Here is a 20,832-nt window from a genome sequence, read left to right on the forward strand (position 1 = left end):
TCATGATAGTGAAAATAACAAATAATATCTTAGCATTAATATTACAAAAAACTTCTGATTCAAGGCCTTTTAAAAGGCTCTTGCAGACTCTTGAGTGTCCCTGGACCACATGCTGAAAAATCTATTTTCTAGGATATATACCTAGGAGAATTTCTTAGTACTTGTTCAACTCTACAAGGAAATGTTCCAAAGTGGTTGTACCAATTTATACTCCCACAGGCAGTCAATGTGGATTCCTACTGCTCTACTTCAGGTACAACTTGCTAATTTACTAATCCAGTGAGTGTGAAATGGTACTTAATCTTTCTAGACATTCCTATTTTTCCTTAAGGTGGCCAACATCATCTTGTATACATAAATACATACCACTTCTTTTGACTTTATAGCAAAGTATTATCTCAATTTAGAAATTCTTCAAAGTACAATTTTAATGGCTGCATAATATTTTTACATCCCACAATTTGTTTGTTTTTTAGTCATTCATCCTTATTGAATTTTTTAAGTTGTTTCCTATTTTTCATTACAAAAGTCTGACATCTCATTAAGCTTTAAGTTTAAACATGGACTTACCTATTTCATTCAACAATGCATTCTCAGCATCTTAAACAGCTGTGCTTTTTGCATTAACAGTTAATTCATATTTATTGAATAAACGATGGAACACTAATTTTCCTGAATACAGACATTTCTTTGAACAGGCCTCAATTTCACATACATGGTATACAGTCTCTTATATAGATCCCTTATGTCTAAATTAGCATGAAATCAGCAATACAATTTTTCTTTCCACTACAAAATCTACAGAATTTAACCTGTGGCGTCCTGGTTGAATGGCTTCCTTTGATGTGTATGGACCAAAGAGGTTAAGGCCTAACCTTCCATTTAACAACACCAAATAGCTACTTACTTTGGCTTTCTGGAAAAATAAACGAAAACACCCTCTTGGATCCACGTTACAGTTTTTGGCCATTTCCATAATAAACTGCATGACAACAGCTTGATGTGCTATTTGTTCCATTAGAGCCCCTTTCTGAAAATAGATAGATTAAAATTATAACAAATACCTCTGGAGACATTTCAAAAAGCTCGCAGTATTTGAAAACGAGAGAGATGGGGCACAGGGAAGACACGTTAGAAAAAAAGTTCCCATGTGCTAACTCAAATAACTAAAAAATATTCCCACAGAAAACTCAAGTAGATCTGAAAACAAAATTGTAATCCCATTTAAAGACCTCCTGCTTTCACTTAATGTAACAAAAAAAAAAAAAAAAAAAGGATATCAGAAAACTGAAGTTCCCAGAAATTCAAGGTTCACACGATACCTGTTCAGCTTCTAGATGAAAACACCATAAAATAAGATATTTGGCAGTTTCTTCACATACAAGGTACGGATGGTCAGACAAAAATCTCTGACTATCATCCCATCGACTCAACATACCTGTAAAAAAGAATTAAAGCATGAATATCAAGTATTTTCTTCATGTAAGTGAGGAAATGGTATTTTAAAATGATTCTCTTTAGAGATGATTTATATTACCACAGCAATATGTTATGGTAAAAAAGCAAATAAAGAGGGATAAAATTCTTTTTAAGCAAAATGCACTATATTTAAATAACTTCCAAAATTCACAGAAAGTTTTTTTGTTATTTCAGATAATTAGGCTTAAGTAGAGTTACTGGTTTAAAGCAAAATTCCTGCACCTGGAAAATGCCTACAGTCCAAGGCAAGTTGACATACCTGATTATCTTAGTGAATACAAATTATTTTAAAAATATATTTTATTTATTTATTTTTAAAGAGAGAGGAAGGGAGGGAGAAAGAAAAGAAGAGAAACACTCATGTTTGTGAGAGATATACTGATCGGTTGCCTCTTGCACACCCCCAACCAGGGTCCTGGCCCGCAACCCAGGTATGTGCCCCAATAGTGACCTTTCACTTTATAGACTGTTGCTCAATCCACTGAGCCACATGAGCCAGGGGAATACAGATTTTAAGAGACTAAAAATTATCTAGTCATAGAACACAATATTTTGTATTAGAAAGATGCAAAAAGCCCTGGCTGGTGTAGCTCAGTGGATTGAGCGCGGGCTATGAACCAAAGTGTCACAGGTTTGATTCCCAGTCAGGGTACATGCCTGGGTTGCAGGCCATGACCCCCAGCAACCGCACATTGATGTTTCTCTCTCTCTATCTCCCTCCCTTCCCTCTCTAAAAATAAATAAAATCTTAAAAAAAAAAAAGATGCAAAAGACAACAAAATCTTGAGAAACTACACTTAGCAAACAAAGATTTAGAAGGTTCAGAAAAGTTATATTCTAATTTATTAAAATATGTCTAGGATGATATGGCAAAATGTTGATAGCGTGGGAAACCAATCCAGTCCGTGTTATAAAAACAATATACTTTAACCAGTTAGTCATGATGACTGCTTATATATACTGAAAACAAAATCTTTTAAAAATTAGTTAAGCCCTGACTAGTGTGGCTTAGTGGGTTGGGTATCACCCCACAAACCAAAAGGTTGCTGGTTTAATTCCCAGTCAGGGCACATTACTGAGTTGTGGGCCAGGTGTTCAGTCAGGGGTGTGTAAGAGGCAACTGATCAATGAATGTTTCTCTCACACATCAATATTTGTATACCTCTCTTTCTCCCTCCCTTCCCTTCTTTCTAAAGATAAATAAAATCTTTAAAAAATAAATAAATAAAAATTAGTCAAACATATGAACAAATGGCTGTCACTTTGCTTCAAAAACCAAACTAATCTAAATGTTAAGGTGTATCTTCATAATCCAAATTAGTAAGAACTTAGTAAAAAAGTCAGTACCACCCAAGTGATCATGGAACCAGCAAGTGTTGAGCTTTTATTTAACTTTTTCCAGTCAGCTTTACACTTGAATAAATTAAGTATAACACTGTTGGCTTTAGGGACTTTAGACTCATCCAAGGAAGTCTGGATGTTACTGAATTATCATGAAAATTTTATAAGGCCATCTTAATAGTCTGGCAGTAAATCTTTCCTCTAGACACAAAACAAACTTCTACATATTAAAGTTCCACATTATAACACAAGAAAGAACAAAACTGAGGATGTATGTCTGTGAAATACATCTTTAACAACACATGGGAATCAATTAAAAATAAGTGATTAACTTTCCCCCCTCATTAAAAAAAAAAAGGGTAAAAGCATTTTAGCATTTCCTGTGAAGAGTTTTACAAGCTTTATAAAGTTATTTCCCCAAAACTTTGGAAACAGTGATTAGGTCATTTTAAATTCTGAGAAGCATAATGATTATGGAAGTTACTTGAAACTACTTCTCAGGCTATAATTAAAGAACTTAGTAACTTCTGAGGGTCAGAAGGATTAAAGAAAACATAATCCTTCTTTCTTATACCTGAAGACATAGAATAAGTATTATAAAGCTGTTCTGCCTTAGCTTTGTGACACTTCTGAAGAGCCAATGTTTTCAACTCGATCTGCTATCCATAGAGAGAGAATTGCTTCTCCTGCTTACTTCTCCATGGCAGCATCGGGACTCAATGAGGCACCAAAATCTTACCTACTTTGGTTTCTTTGGTAGGAAATATAATATGAAAGGGTTAGTGACATTTGTAGGGGCCATGAGGAAGAGTCTCATTAAATGTTAAATTTTAACTATTTGATACCTGAGACAAAATTAACACGAGGTTGACCTTTATGTAAGGAATACTTACTATGATTTGATTTAAAAAATGCATATTAGCCCTGGCTGGGTGGCTCAGTTGGTTGGAGCCTCATCCCATGCACCACAAGGCTGGGGGTTCGATCTCCAGTCAGGGCACATACCTAGGTTGTAGGTTTGATCCCTGGTCAATATGAGAGACAACTGAACAATGTTTCTTTCTCTCTCTCTCATTCATGTTTCTCTCCCCCCACCCCCACTCTCCCCTTTCTCCTCTCTCTAAAATCAACAAAAATATCCTTGGGTGAGGAATAAAAAATATATATATACTAAATTATCAAATTGAGAAGTTAGGTTACAGGTATTCCAAACAGACCTTTGTAAGAAGAGTGTGGAATTTTATGAATAAATATATCAATGGAATCAATAACTTAGTGGATGGAACTGAACATACCTGAAAGTGCTAATGTTATTTTGGAATTTGTAAACAAACTTATAAACAAAGGGAGAGTAACACAATCTAGCATGATGACTGAGAAAACAGAATCTAAGGTTAATCTGCCTAGGTTCAAATACTGGCCATTTACTACACCTTGGACAAGTTCCTTTATACTTCTATACCTCCATTTTCTTATATGTAAAATAGGATTAAAAGCAGTATCTAACTCACAGGATTTTTGTGAGGATTGAATGAGTCAATACACATACAGCACTTAAAACTGCATCTGAGAGTAAACACTTTATAAATGTTAGGTATTATTCACACAACATAAACAATTCATTCACTCATTCAAATATTAAGGTAACCCTTTGTTTAAGGATAATATAGTCATTTAAAGTAGCCAATAAATTTCTCCAAATGCTGAAAAACCTTACTTTGATAAATTAAAAATAATTAATTTCATCTGTAAGTTTTCCTGGTGAACATCTAAATCCTAATGCATCCATCAGCTTTCAACATTCGACCTGATTCCTAACAGGGTTCCCAAATAAACAACTTTGATGATTTCCCTTTTTTTTGTATTATACTTATAATAAAAGTGATAGATTTTAATCCATTAAATTATACTCATCTTAATTCCTCTATGCTAAAAATCTCCCAAGTAGGTTGTAAATTTAATGAGAGATATATGACCTTTTTAAATCTACTTCTTGAGCCCCAAATTTCCTTTATTCCCAATCACCTACCACCAGATAATTGTTTCTACCTATATGCCTGCACATAAACTCATCTTATTTGAAACCAAACCCATTCTTCTTTCCCTGATATCTATAGTGCTTCCTAGGCTCCGTGACCCAGTCAAGCATTCTAGAAATTCCACTGACATTTCCATTCCTTCCACATTAAACTGATCAGTAAATCTGGCAGTTATACCATTATAATATGTTAATATGATGAATTATATTAAGCAGTTCCCTAATGTTACACCATCCTTGAATTCTTAGTATATAAACTCTTCTAAATATTTCTTTTTCAGATTAAAAGTACGTTTATTGTGAATTGGAAAAATCCAGGAATAAAAATCATCTGCAATTCTACAGGAGATAACTAATGTTAATAGTTTTGTGTATCCCCTTCTGGGTTTATTCTTTAAAATTTTTAAAAAATATTTTATTTATTTAATTTTATAGAGAAGGGAAGGGAGGGAGAATGAGAGGGAGAGAAACATTGATGTTTGCAAGAGATATATTGATTGGTCACCTCTCTCATGTTCCTAAATGTGGACCTGGCCCGCAACCCAGGCATATGCCCTGCCTGAGAATTGAACCAGTGACCTTTCGGTTCGCAGGCCAGCACTTAATCCACTGAACCACACCAGCCAGAGCTGGGCTTATTTTTAAATGACTTAAAAAAAAAATTAAAATCATATCTTCTATATTAATTTTCTACTCATTTTACTTTACATTCTATTCAAAAGTACTTTATATCAAATGCTTTTCAAAAATAAGATACTGACGTGTTTGAAAAGCAATGTGTAAGTGATTACATTGAAGAGACTGTGATTATCCACCTTCAGTATAATTGGAAAAGATACCATCATAGTGTTCATGTGTATGTTAGTTTCTGATAAAATTCCCAGTGACATACTACAGATTTAAAAATTGCTGAATCATAGCTAAGTTCAGCTGGAGGTGAACAGATGAAGTACCTTGAAAAACTGTTAGATCATCAAAAAGCAGCTCTGATGACCATAAAGACAGTAATATCAAAGATGCATGTGATTTTTAATAAAACTTTTGTGACATTTAAAAGAAAAACTTTGTTTCTAAATTGATATATTTATATTTCTAAAACATGAATTAAATAAATTAATAAGTAAAATACAAATGTAGGGAGAAAAAGTCAAGATTTCAATGCTTCACAATAATCATGATATGGTCATACCATTTATCATTAGATGGCAAATTCTATCAAGCTATAACAGTTAAAAGCAACAACATAAGAGTCAACAAATACTACTAGGAATGTTAGGAAAAAATTTTTTAAAGATTTTATTTATTTTTAGAGAGAGGGGAAGGGAAGGAAAAAGAGAGAGAGAGAAACATCAATGTGTGGCTGCCTCTTGTGCACCCCATACTGGGGACCCAGCCTGCAATCCAGGCTTGTGCCCTGATTGGGAATCAAACCTGCAACCCTTTGATTTGCAGTCCAGTGCTCAATCCACTGAGCCACACCAGCCAAGGCCAAGTTAGGAAAAATTTTAAAGATTGTAAGCACACCAGACCAGAGAAGAACTGGTGTGGAAGCCACTATAGCTCTTTATAGTCTCACATGTACCAGGCCCATGTCTTCCAAGAGTCTGGAAAGCAATTCAAGTTTGGAAAACCTCCATCTGGAAGCTTTAATCACAGCTGCTAGTCCAGATGTATTTATTTCAAAGGACAACATCAGACTTCTGGCCAAGAGGGAGGCGTAGGTAGACATACTGTGCCTCCTTGCACAACCAAAAGAAGAACAACAACAAATTTAAAAACAAAAAACCACCAGAACAGAAAAATGAACTGTATGGAAGTCTGACAACCAAGAAGTTAAAAAAAAACATTCATCTAGACTGGTAGGAGGGGTGGAGATGGGCAGCTGGGCAGGGAGCACTCTTGGCAAGGCGGTGGCTGGCAGACCAGGTAGTCCCACATTCGCATGTGGATAAACCAGGAGGAACAACTGGGAAGCAAGACAGACGTGCAACCCAGGGTTCCAGCACAGGGAAATAAAGCCTCAAACCTCTCGATCGAAAACATCTGTGGGGGGTGAGGCAGCAGTGGGAGAAACTCCCAGTCTCACAGGAGAGTTCGCTGGAGAGACCCGCAGGGTCCCTAAAATGTACACAAGCCCACCCACCCGGGAATCAGCACCAGAAGGTCCCAATCTGCTTGTGGGTAGCTAGGGAAGTAAAAACTGGCAGAGAGTAGAGCAAGCAGAATTGTTCCCTCTTGGACCCCTCCCCCACATACAGCACCACAACACAGCCACATGGGTTGCGCTGCTGTGACAAATATCTAAGGCTCCCTTCCTAACTACATAACAGGCACAGAGAGATAAGAAAGAAACATTCAACCAGAACAGAATGAAGAAATGAGAATTCAAAAAAAAAAATAAATGAGGAGAGGCTTAGGAACTTCCAGGACACTTTAAACATTCCAATATCCAAATCACAGGGGTGCCAGAAGGAGAAGACTAAAAATTTGAAAACATAATGAAGGAGAAATTCCCCAATCTGGCAAAGGAAATACACTTCCAGGATGTCCAGGAAGCTCAGAGTCCCAAAGAAGTTGGACCCAAGGAAGAACACACCAAGCCACATCATAATTATGTTATCCAAGACTAAAGATAAGGAGAGAATCTTAAAAGCAGCAAGAGAAAAGGAGACAGTTACCTACAAAGGAGTTCCCATCAGACTGTCAGCTGATTTCTCAAAAGAAGCCTTACAGGCAAGAAAGGGCTGGAAAGAAGTATTCATAGTCATGAAAGGCAAGGACCTATATCCAAGATTACTCTATCCAACAAAGCTATCCTTCAGAATGGAAGGGCAGATAAAGTGCTTCCAGGTAAGGTCAAATTTAAAGGAGTGCATCATCACCAAGCCCTTCTCATATGAAATACTAAAGGGACTCATCTAAGAAAAAGAAGATGATTAAAACTATGAGCAGTAAAATGACAACAAACTCACAACTACCAACCACCAAACCTAAAAAAGCAAAAACAGTCGCTGGTGTAGCTCAGTGGATTGAGTGTGGGCCTATGAACCAAAGGATCACAGGTTCAATTCCCAGTCAGGGCATATGCCTGGGTTGTGGGCCTGATCCCCAGTACGAGGTGCGAGAGGCAACTACACATTGATGTTTCATTCCTTCTCTTTCTCTTTTCCTTCCCCTCTCTCTAAAAATAAATAAAATATTTTAAAACATAAACAAAAACAAACTAAGCAAACAACTAGACAGGAACAGATTCACAGAAAGAGAGAACACATGGAGGGTTATCAGCAGGGAGGTGTGGAGGAGAATGGGAAAAATTATAGGGAATAAGAAGCATAAATGGTAGGTACAAAATAGGGGAAGGTTAAGAATAATATGGGAAATGTAGAAGCCAAAGAACTTATATATGACCCACAGACATGAACTAAGATTGGGGAATGCTGGTGGGAGGGGGTGCACAGGGTGGAGGGGAATAAAGGGGAGAAAAAATGGGACAACTGTAATAGCATAATCATTAAAATATATTTTAAACATTTTAAAGAAAAGAATCAACCAATGAATGCGGAAAGTGGAAAACAATTAAAATCTCTCTTCTTCCCTCGGTTTTCTGAATCAGGGGCTGGGCTACATTCGCATGTCACATGAATAGGTTCCCTATACCCTCACTGCCTCCCTTTAAAATCAATCAAAACTTTTTTTAAAAAGGGAAAAAATCTGAAGTATTTTCTTTTGTTATGATGTAGCTGAGGATCAATGAAATTCTAAATACTTTGTAGGGGGTTCATAGAAGACACCAATAGAAAAAAGATCTTAAAATACCATTTAAAAACTTACTAACATACTACAAATAAAAACTATACTTACTAAATTAATATATTATGTACTGGAAATTAAAAAAAATATGCCTTGAACCTTACTTAACTCCTAACCCTCCCTGTTGCATTTTCATTCCAGCAGTATCGCACTGCTTATAAATCTTGGAATACAGCATGCTGTTTCCCATCTCTGCCTTTGCACAGGCTGTTGCTTTGCCTTCCTTGTCTACATGGAAAACTCCTATGTGTTCCTCATAGCCCAGTTCCAGTGTTACTTCTCCTGGGAAGCCTTCACTTATATTAATCCCTATATCATCACTTTTTCCCTACAGAGAAAACTATTTTTCAGTTCTTTCTATAAACATTTCTATTACTACATTTATGTGAATAGCAGTACAAAAATCTGCATGAATTATATAGCATCATAGCCAAAACATGGGGGAAAAATCTGCATGCTATTCCTATAACCATATGATAACCAGATACCAACGAAGCAAAAAGACAAAGCAAAGACTGGTTGGGAAATGAAAAGACACTGTAGAGTGACTAAAGACTGTATGTTAGAGGGTGGTACTATGTAATAACATATTACATTTGCTGCTCTTCACAATTTGGTTTACTTTCGTCAGTACATTTCTGTTATGACCACACCCCACACAAAGTGTCTAAAACAAGAGTTGCACAACTGTTCCAGAAGTAGTTTGTCACTTACCTTCTTTTCAGCTTCCATTTTATAAGTCCACTTTTTTATACATATATTTATGATATCAAATGTTACAGAAGGCGGAAATTCAAAGCTTACCAAAATGTCTGATTTTTTGCTCATATTTTTGCATAAATGATTCTGATTTATCTTCATCTTCTGCTTCTTTTCCTTTATCTTGATTAATAAAACTCTAAAAAAAAAGGTAAGCTAAAATCAGATTTTATATTCTAATTGACTCTTCTTTCTTAGACACTGAATGTCTAGCAATCCTTCCTACAGACGCTATAAAAGAGGTGGTTTAGTATTATAATGCTTGTATCATTAAAGTCACCTGTTAAACTCTATTAGAATATACTTGTACTGAAGTTTAGTTTTATTTAAAATCATAGATGTGTGGAAAATTATAGAATTACTTTAGAAATTATACAGAAAAACAAATGAATAACCTTTTTGCTAAAAAAATTGCCCTTTTATATTATTTGCATGAAGTATTTGCAACTCTAGACTAGCAAATTTCAACCTTTTTCATCTCATGGCACACATAAACTAATTATTAAAATTCTGCAGCACAAGAAAAAATACATTATGTTTTTTGCCATTCTGACCAAAAATAAATAAGGTATAATTTTGATAGAGTTACAAAAATAATAATAACAATAATGTAACTATCTACCCTGTTCACTCCAACGTGTCGTTTAAAAATCAAGTGTTTATAGTATAGCCTGCTAGGTGGCTCAGCTGGGTAGAGCAAGTCCCGATACACCAAGGTTGCGGGTTTGATTCCCAGTCAGGGCACATGCAAGAATCAACCAATAAATGCATAAATAAGCGAAACAACAAAGTCAATGTTTCTCTCCCTCTCTCCCCCTTCCTTTCTCTCTCTCTCTAAAAATCAATTCATAAAAATAAAATAAAATTTTAAAAAAATAAGGCTTAAAAAAAAGCAGGTACCTATACTTGTATATAAGGATTTCTGGTATCAAGAATTAATCTGTCAGAAGCAACCTTATTATGTGATGCGACCAATAAGATGCACCTCTATGATATGACCTATATATTTATGGTTCAGGACAAGGCATTCACATCAAGTCGCTATTGTTGTTTTGGTTGTTTCATTTTTTAATTTGACAGTCTAAGGGAAAGGAGGTCAGTGCCCTTGACTAAATAGTCAGGTATTGCATGTTTTAAAACTTCTTGCAGCATATCAGTTGAAAATCTCTGCTCTAGACTAATCTTTGGCAATCTTGTTGGACATAAACTCAAAAATTCAAAAGCATATAGAGAATAAAGTATATTTACTATAAATTCTTTGACAAGACATAAACTTAAAATAGACCTTTGTTGTAAAGTTTTCTTAGGAGAAGCCAAACAGTTTGATTCTGCAATCAAGCACAAATTTCTATTAAGGAAGTATTTACTTTTTATTAAACAAGTCATAAAACAGACCAAGATGAAGTCTGTATTTGGCCAGAAAAAAATGGCAGAAGAATTTCTCGGAAAATTCTGTGGTCACATTTAAACTGTGAGACCATCATTGCCAAAAATTAAAATCACAAACTAGCTCTCTGCCAGTTTATAATAAAAAAGCACACGTTTATATATTTCAAAATAAAAGTCTTTTAAAAAATTCTGCTATCTATACCAGCACTGTCCAGTAGAAATATAATCCAAGTCACAAATATAAAGTTTTCTATCAGCCATATTAAAAAGCATGAAGAAATACATAAATTGGTAACATTAATTTAACCCAACATATCATTTTAACATGTAAGCGATACAAAAAAATTATTAGTGAAATATTTTTTTTTGGTACTAAGCCATTGGAATCTGGTGTGTATTTTACACTTACAGCACGTCTCAATTTGGACTAGTAACATTTCAAGGTCCCAAAAGCACATGTGGCCAGTGGCTATCAAGTTGGACAGTGCAGATCTAGACTAGTCCTCTCAAGCTCAAGCTCCCAGACAAAATCAATGTACAATTTTGAGCAAATGACTGGAACATAAATATAGTCGTAATTAATGTGCAGTATAAATGTAGGCCTTGTTAGAACCAAAGTTTAAAAAACAATTAAAAACAGACAAGTGAAAATACATTATTTGTGACCACTGTGCTAAGAGACATTAATTTTATAACAAAGATACACTGTTTTGACCATTCTCTCTGGAAGAAGAAAATTATTTTGAATAGTTTTAGGGTATAAATCAATATCAGAAATAAAATAACACTTAAGAACACATAGCCCTTAGAACAGTATATACTGAAACAGCGAAACATTCAGATAAAAGTGATCCTGTTGTGGGGGAGGAAAAATATGTAAATATAAATTGGTACAAGCACAGAAAAAGTCTAGAAAGATATGACTCAATGTTAACAGTGGTTATCTCTGGGAAATGGAACTGGTAGAGAAGGAAGGCTTTCTGTTTTACTTTACATATTTATGTGTCTTGTTTTTACAATAAGCATGTTGTTCTCTTATAATTTTGTTAATTAAAGAAGAAAGTACTGATAAGGCCAGTGCTATCATTTACCTATGTGTATTATTTATTGCTGTAGCAAAACTAGAACTGGTCTACAGGAAGAAAATTAAGAGTTCTTAAAAGGGTGGATTGGGAGAGAATACCAGAACAGAAACAAGTAGCTACAGACTGAGAAGTCTGCAGAATAATGATGGTTAAAGATAAAGTGAATGTGTCCTGGCTGGTGTAGCTCAGTGGACTGAGCATGGGCCTGCAAACCAAAAAGTCACCGGTTCGATTCCCAGTCAGGGCACATGCCTAGGTTGCAGGCCAGGTCCCCAGTAGGGGACACATGAGAGGCAACCACACATTGATGTTTCACTCCCTCTCTTTCTCCTTCCCTTTCCTTCTCTCTGAAAATAAATAAAATCTTATACAAAATAGATAAAGTGAAGGTGGACTTAGACAAGAATGAGCAGTCTATCCCTGAAGCTTGAAAAGTTTAGTACAAACAGAAGTACTACTTTACATGTTGAAAATGACTGAAATTCATTGTCTGTATCTACTTCAGATATAAAAGTCAAAGAATAAGGCCTAGAGAATCCAATAAGAAACAGAACTACTAACTTGGCATAAGTACTATACTAGTCCTTTCACTAATAATGCTTTTGTAATACCAAGTCTAGAATACTACTATGTGAGGTTTACCAAATACGTACTGGTCAGTAACAGTGAAAGACTTTAGTAAATCCAATAACTATATATTAGTGTTAAAAAACTTAACAAGCTGATAATACAACATTAGAAAGCACTTGTAAAATCTTAGCTTTACCATGTGACAGGTCCCATGCTACTTGCTTTTAAGATACCCCTTAGTCAGTCTTCATATCCTCCCTATAAAGTTGAGGAAACTGAGGCTTAAAGATGTTAAGTGACTTGTCCAAGGTCAAACTAGCACGTGACAAAGCTAAGTTTTGAGGCAGTCTGATTCCAGAGTCCACACTTATATTCAGTGTGCTATGCTGCAACCATATATTTGTATTAAGAATTACCCACATTAGACACTATTGGGGATACAGGTTTCTGTAACAAGCACTCTTCATAAACTGTCAAAAATGAATTGTTTACAGGATTCTGTTGCTTTGCTACCAAATATACACAACCCTGTGTACAAACACTTTGTTTTTTTCTCCCTTCATTACTGTCCAAAAAAAGGTCATACCTTGTTAAAAACATCCTTGCTAATGGCATCCACGTTCCACAGACACATTCTCTCTCTTTGTACTAGAGCCTCTTCTTTTTGCCGCCATTCCTCTTCACGCTGCTTCAGTTCTGATACTGCTGTTTGTGCTTTGGCATGTTCTTGATCCAAGGACTCAGAGTTATGCAGTGCTAAACTACCAAGTTTCTGCTGAGCTTCAGCGAGATTCCATTTGCACGCCACAGAGCTCTTCACAAACTCTTTCTGCTTCTGGCAAGCCATTTCAATTCCATGGCTATACATCTGGATGAGAAATAGTATTTGTAAGAAATGAAGACAGCATTGGGTATGTTTATGCAGCACAGTTCAATTTTTTTCAGTCAAGGATTACCGTATAATGTTTCTGATGCAAAGGTATGCCACCTTCTGTGTATGAAGTCACATTTTATTTTATAGGCCTCATTTCATCAACTAGACTCAAAATTCTTCGTTAATCTGTGTCCTTCCCCCAACAACGAACAGTAACATAAAGCCTGGAAACTAACACAGTGTCCTGCATATGGCTGATGTTCAACAAACATTTTATTTGTAGTCCTTATAATCGGAAATAGGAGAATTAGAAAACAAAAGTTTAAAATCTAGTTCATCACCTTATCACTCAACATGCTGAAAACCAGATCTTTAGAATTTTGCTCTGCAAGTTATTCACTGCAAAACTTTATTTAAAAGTAGTAATTTCTTGATTTCTATTTTCTTTCTGTATTATTCCAATCCTTGGTGATCTGATAAATTCTCACTGACAATTTCTAATTGACTATATCAAATAGATACCATTTAACCCTAATCAAAACAGGCAGTTATTAAATAAAGAAAAGCCAACTGGTCCATCCTGGTGATTCTGTTCCACTCAGAAGCAATAGCCATTAGCTTTAATATTTATTGAACCCACGATACATGATGGTTGCCTTATATTCCTCACCTGTATAAAATAAAAGTTGAAGGCACATTCTTTATGATTTCTTAGCCAAAATGTAGATCAGTTTCAAACTAAATTTTCAAAATAATTTTACTCCAGCCTATTCCCTTATGTGCATCACTATTCATGCTTTTAATTATATAAACACACCCTTTATCATCTAAAGCCATTCTCTACCCTGTCAGACTTGGAGTGCTCTCCACAAACCAAATCTGATAATTTCACTCCTTCTTAGAGTCTTGGGATAAAGTGCAAACTGTAACGTGGCACTCTCTCTCACGATCTCATTCTGTATTATCTCTGGACTCAGTTTCAGTTACTCTTTTACATGTTTGCTTTTTCTTTCCATCTGACCTGTCCATGTGGCACCCCCTCCCCTCACCACACTCCTCTCCATTCCAGATTCTGGCATCACATTCCTAAATTATCTCTTATCTCTTTTGTCTCCATCCAAGTTATGCATACTTCTACAGCAGTGTTTCCACACAATATTGTGCTTATTTGTTCACTCAACTCTCAGCTTGTTTAGAGCTAGAATTCAAGAAATCTTAGGTGAATAAATGATTCTCCATGTCACAGAACAGACTAGTGGTGGTAAAGAATTCTGAGGCAAGTAGGATGCCAGGCTCCTACTTCTTAGATGAGTCTTCAGGCAAACTTAGATTTCTACTGGAGCAAATGTGAACACTGTTGTTTTTCAGATGTTTTAGTTAATAATTTAGCAGGTCTGGAGCCCAGGCACCACATAGCTATAAGTGCTTATTTTTATTTTGTGCTATCTTAAAATAGAATCAAGACTAAATGTAGATTAGCTATGTTTTAAGAAGTGGCCAGAAAGAGGAGAAAAATTAAGCAGTAAAAGTTATAGTGTAAGAAAAGACCAAGATATACTAAGAAAAAACATATGTACAAATGGATCTTGCGTTTTCAAATTATGGGGAAGCAAATTCTCAAGTCATTTCTTTTTTTAATTTCAATAAGATTTTATTTGAGCCAAAATGATGACATATGCTGGGGAACAAGAATGAAAATGCTGTTTTTAAAAGTCATTTTTAAACAAATCTTATCTCCAAATTCTAAAGATGATTTATAGTTTAAATTCTTCTCTGCAGACTACAAAGACATTTGGACATTTGACCAAACTATGCAACAGTATTGAGATGATTAAATAAAAAGTCATATTTTATCTGAAAATACTGAGATTTTAAAGGGACATTAAACATAATTTTAATGAACATAAATCCAAAAAGAAACTGTTAATGTTAAGGTATACTTATGTAACTGTATCTCTAAATTTACATTAATTGGATCTAAGAATTATATATCACATATGACATTAAGAAGTCTAGATTCCCCATAGTCAGTACAATTAAACCAAAGCTATTTTAATAAATATTATAAACTATTTACAAATCAAATTAAACATTTATTCCTTCCAAAATTCCAACTCAATACTTAAGTCCTAAAGCCAGTAAGACAAATAAGTAGGTTATAAAGATATTAACTGATTTAGAATTAGTAATCACTTTATAAATTTTAACACCATTCAAAGGTAGTTTCAGCCAAACTGAGTTTTACATTACATCACAGAAAAGGCATTGCAGTAGGTGGGGGGAAAAAACACTAAGAGTCAGAAGAGGGTTCTAGTTTTAATTTTAGTTTTAACTCACTACCTATATGGTCTCAGGGAAAACACTTTTAATGAAGGAGATAAGCCTGTTCACTTCTAAAATACCTTTAAGCTAAATAAGCTTATCATTCCAAGTGTATGAGTAAAAGTTAATATAGAAATATTTTAAAAATTGAGTTTCTCTTAGGTTACTCTTGTGATTCAACCACAATGTACTAAAATTTTTCTAGCCTCTCCATATGCCTTCAAAATTGGTGATGGCAGCTACTGTTCATTTTTTTCCTCTAACACATTCATTATGTGGTTATACAACACACTTTGTAGACAAAGATGACACCAGTGATCCATAATTAGTGGGTGAGTACTGACCTATCAACTCTCACTGTGTCCTTCTAAAAAATGGCCTGCACTTTCTCAGTGACTGCCTGGCTGAAGTAGAGTCTGTGTTATGAAACAGCATTTTTCTTTGTGTGAAGTCAACCCTGTGAGCTGGGCACTGGATCAATGACCCTACACTTACTGACAAACAATTTAAATTGCTCATTCATTAACAGCTTGCAGGGTGAGTATAGGGAAAAACTGTATTAATTTGGTTAAGTTCTTAGGGACCCTATTTTGTATGAAATCTAGAAAGCAGACGCAGATAATCCTGAAATATACTTTCAAAACACTCAGGTTAGGAGAAAAACCAGGAAAAGGTGATGGGTATGGAAGCCCTCTTTTAAGACAGGATCCAGAAAAATCCTAAATGGTACATCGCATTTAGATAAATTTCAGAGGAAGGAATTCTGCGGTGAAAACCACGAGTAGCATCAGGAATCTCAGGAAGAAGTCTGAAGGAAAAGGCAAACGTGTACCTACGTGTTTTCACTGAAGAATTATGTGAAGCAAAACTAAAAACAACTGAAGACGTAAAATGGTCACGCGAATGGGAGAGATTTATGCCAGTATCAAAAGCGGTATTTAAAGAATTTGCTCAGATGTCAAGTGAGTCAAATTGGATGAGAAACCTTTAAAGGTCAGGAGCTCAATGAATTGTTGAAATACCACCATTTACTGTTCCTATCGACCAACAATTCACACGTATTATTCTTCAACACAATAAAATGCTCAACCACGCACAAGAAGACAAAGGGTCAATGTTACAGCATGAGCGGCCCCCAATCTGGGTGCTGTCAGGGCGGGATGGGGGAACGAACGTCTTCCAAGGTGAAGAAGCCAAGGTGAAAAGGTGTACATGGAAGTGCAGATTAGAAATGTATGGCCAGCACCTCTTTAAAGCCCTTAGATTCTAAGGCTTGGAAGATGTTACAATAGCGGTGGGATGGCATCAGGCCCTTGGCCCAGCGGGTGAGGTGGGGGCGCAGAACAGGGCACAGAAGGGGGAGAGACAGGGGACTCGGGGAGACTGATGACGGTACCTCCCCTTCCGCTCGTAGAAAGAGGACTCCCCCACCCCCACCTCTCACCTGGGCACCGCCGCCGGGCAGTTGCGGGCACCGGGGAGAACTGGGAGACATATCCAAGTCACTCTCTTCCTCAGCCTCACCCTCTGCCCGAGGGACGCTCCAAGGTCCTGGAGGCGGCCATGGCTGCTCCATGTCCGGCTGCCCCAGGCCCTACAACCCTCACAACCAACGGGCTTGGCGTGAGTGAAACCTGCTGCGCGGTGCCAGCCGCCCCAGCTGGCCGGGGCCGTTACCCAGAATCCCTCCGCTGGCCGCGACCTCAGCGCACGCCACACGTGAGGATAGACTCGGCCACCGGCCCACGGCGGAAAAATACAGACGCGACTTGGGACGTCACTTCCGGTTGTAGGGCTGGGCTGTGGGAGGGGCGTCTTGCCGCTTCCGTATAGTGCCTGGAACTGGAACCCTGTATTTTTAAAACTCGGTGTTCTGAAGACTTCCAGATATGCCAATTTATGCGCACTGGTGCTGAGGGTCTTGTAGTAGTAAATACTTGTTATGTGGTGTTCCCTGTGCTGTAAATAGTGAGTCCTGGTCCCGGGTGGTTGTCAGACCAAGGGTCCACTTTTTAAAAAAATTGCAACTCAGTGTTAAGCATTGATATGAAAACTAGTATTTCTTAAAAGGGGGTGGGGATAGAATTTTGAAGAGCAGGGCCAATTTTCCTCCCATTTCCAGTTACAAGCAACGAGTTCTGTGAACTTAGGAGTAAGAACAGAAGGATAAGTATTGGACCAAGCATTGCTTTAAAAAATTAATATGAATACCATGTGATCTCACCTTTAACTGGAACCTAATCAACAAAACAAACAAGCAAGCAAAATATAACCAAAGACATTGAAATTAAGAACAAACTGACAGTAACCAGAGGGGAGGGGAGAAAAAATTAAGACGAGTACCAGCAATAGTGGACTTTCAGGGAAGTGTTTCTGTATTTCTGTGTATTTTGTTCAATCCTACATATTTGTTCTCTCTATAGACCCAATATGCCCAAGGTCACACATTAAGTGGAAAAACTAGGATTAGTTCAGGGAGTTTGATCTCAAAATGTGCACATTTAGCAATTAGGTATTTCTGCCCTACTCAGAGACTTACAAAAATGAGAAATTGTATCAATCTATTAGCTCAAAATTTTGAGGTTATTTAATACAAAGTGTTGACAAGATGTGAGGAAATACTATTAGAGAAGCGATACTATATTGCTTGTATAACCTTTTGGGGAGGGCCAATTTGACTGTATCGGATGATTAAGTGCTTTGATTCAGCCATTTCATTACCAGGAAATTATCCAGTAGTTATTTTTGCACCAATATGCAATTACTTACCTACAAAGATGTTTACTGCAGCACCTTTTTTTCGTCGCAAGAAGAAAAGCCAAAATAATCTAAGTTCCTTTATATAGAGTAACTTAAATTGTGGTCTGTAAACACAATGGGATACTATCAGTCCTTTTTTAAAAAATATTTTTTATTGATTGTGCTATTACAGTTGTCCCATTTTTCCCCTTTATTTTATTTTTATTTTTTAATTTATTTTTAGAAAGAGGGGAAAAGGAGAAAGAGAGAAAGAGAAACATCATGCATGGTTGCCTCTCACATGGCCCCCACTAGACCTGGCCTGTGACCCAGGCATGTGCCCTGGCTGGGAATCTAATCAGCGACCCTTTGGTTCACATCCCGCATTCAATCACTGAGCTACACCAGCCAGGGCCTTCTCTCCCCTTTATTTCCCTCTGCCCTGCACTCCCCCTCCCACCAGCATTTCACACCACTGTGCCCTCTTAGTTCCTGTCCATGGGTTGAATGTATACATTCTTTGGCTTCTCCATTTCCCATACTATTCTTACCCTCCCCCTGTCTATTTTCTACCTACCATATATGTTACTTATTCTCTGTACCTTTTCCCCCTGTATCCTCCTCCCACTCCCCTGTTGCTAACCCTCCATGTGGTATCTATTTCTGAGGTTCTATTCCTGTTCTAGTTGTTTGCTTAGTTTGTTTTTGCTTTAGGTGTGGTTGTTAATAATTGTGAGTTTGCTGTCATTTTACTGTACATATTTTTTATCTTTTTCTTCGATAAGTCCCTTTAACATTTCGTATAAAAGGGATTGGTGATGATGCACTCCTTTAACTTGATCTTATCTGGGAAGCATTTTATCTGCCCTCTCATGCTAAATGATAGCTTTGCTGGATAGAGTAATCTGGAATGTAGGTCCTTGCCTTTCATGACTTTGAGTGCTTCTTTCCAGCCCTTCTTCCCTGCAAGGTTTCTTTTGAGAAATCAGCTGTTATTCTTATGGGAACCCCTTCATAGGTAACTGTCTCCTTTTGCTGCTTTTAAGATTCTCTCCTTATCTTTAATCTTAGATCACATAATTATGATGTGCTTTGGTGTGTGCTTCCTTGGGTCCAACTTCTTTAAGAATCTCTGAGCTTCCTAGACTTCCTGGAAGTCTATTTCCTTTGCCAGATTGGGGAAGCTCTCCTTCATTATGTTTTCAGATAAGTTTTCAATTTCTTGCTCTTCCTCTTCTCCTGGTACCCTTATGATTCAGATGTTGGAATATTTAAAGTTGTCCTGAAAGTTCCTAAGCCTTTCCTCATTTTTTTTTTTTTTTAATTCGTGTTTCTTTATTCTGTTCTGGTTGAATGTTTCTTCCTTCTGCTCCAAACTGTTGATTTGAGTCCCAGTTTCCTTTCCATCACTTTTGGTTCTCTATACATTTTCCTTTATTTTAGTTTGCCCAGGCTTCACTTTTTCCTCTATTTTGTGACCATATTCCACCATTTCTATGAGCATATGATTCCCAGTGTTTTGAACTGTGCACCTGATAGGTTGGCTATCTCTTCATGGCTTAGTTGTATTTTTTCTGGAGCTTTGATCTGTTCTTTCATTTGGGCCACATTTTTTTTTTTTTATCTTGGCAAGCCTGTTAAATTGTAAGGGGCGGAGCCTTAGGTTTTTGTCAGGGCAGAGCAACCCATATTGTTGCTTTGCTGTGTTGTGGTGCTGTATGGGGGGAGGGGTTCAAAAGGGAACAGTGCCACTTACTTGGCTCTCGTCTGGCTTTCAGTCACTTCCCCCGCTTCCCACAAGCAACTTGGGCCCTTCTGCTGCTGATTCCTGGGTGTGTAGGCTTGTGTACATTCTAGGACCCTGAAGGTCTCCCCAATGAACTCTCCTCTGAGGTTGGGAATTTCTCCTGCAGCCACAATTCCCATAGGTTTTATAGCCAGGTTTTAAGGCTTTATTTCCTCACACTGGAACCCTGGGTTGCATGGTCTGTCTCACTCTCCAGTTGTTCCTCCTGGTTTGTTTGCATGTGAATGTGGGACTACCCGGTCTGCCAGCTGCCACCTCACCCATCTAGTCCTCCAGTCACCACCTTTCTACGGGTCCTCTCCACTCAGCTGTCTCTGCCCCACCTGTCAGTCTGGACAAATGTTTCTTCTCGAACTCCTTAGGTTGTTGGTCTTCCATACAGTTCAATTTTCTGTACATTTCCATACAGTTCTGGTTGTTTTTGTTTTTAAATTTGTTGGTGTCCTTCTTTTGGTTGTGCAAGGAAACAAAGTGTATCTACCTACTTCTCCATCTTGGCCGGACAGCCTTGAAAAAAGAGTAAAATAGATGTAAATATGCTGCCATAGAAATATATCCAAAGCGTGTTGAGTTAAAAAAAAAGAGCAAGTTGCAAAATTAGTTATATGTGTGTGCATAT

The 20,832-nt window shown here is 36.9% G+C and overlaps 1 protein-coding gene across 1 annotated transcript in view; it reads right to left on the minus strand.

Moving 5' to 3' along the window:
- The window catches only part of CDC37L1 (cell division cycle 37 like 1), a 29,086-nt gene extending 11,661 nt beyond the window's left edge, over positions 1 to 17,425 (minus strand). Inside the window, exons 1-5 of the mRNA XM_045840030.1 lie at positions 17,112 to 17,425; positions 13,058 to 13,339; positions 9,473 to 9,566; positions 1,323 to 1,438; positions 908 to 1,030 (exon numbers count right to left, since the gene is read on the minus strand). Of these exons, the coding sequence (XP_045695986.1) occupies positions 908 to 1,030; positions 1,323 to 1,438; positions 9,473 to 9,566; positions 13,058 to 13,339; positions 17,112 to 17,243 (747 nt within the window). The 5' untranslated portion in view covers positions 17,244 to 17,425. The remainder of the gene's footprint in view (positions 1 to 907; positions 1,031 to 1,322; positions 1,439 to 9,472; positions 9,567 to 13,057; positions 13,340 to 17,111) is intronic.
- Between the last annotated feature and the right edge of the window lie 3,407 nt (positions 17,426 to 20,832).

This window comes from Phyllostomus hastatus, unplaced genomic scaffold, assembly GCF_019186645.2.
Source record: "Phyllostomus hastatus isolate PE091 unplaced genomic scaffold, TTU_PhHast_1.1 phas_contig_34, whole genome shotgun sequence".
NCBI classification, from domain to species: domain Eukaryota; kingdom Metazoa; phylum Chordata; class Mammalia; order Chiroptera; family Phyllostomidae; genus Phyllostomus; species Phyllostomus hastatus.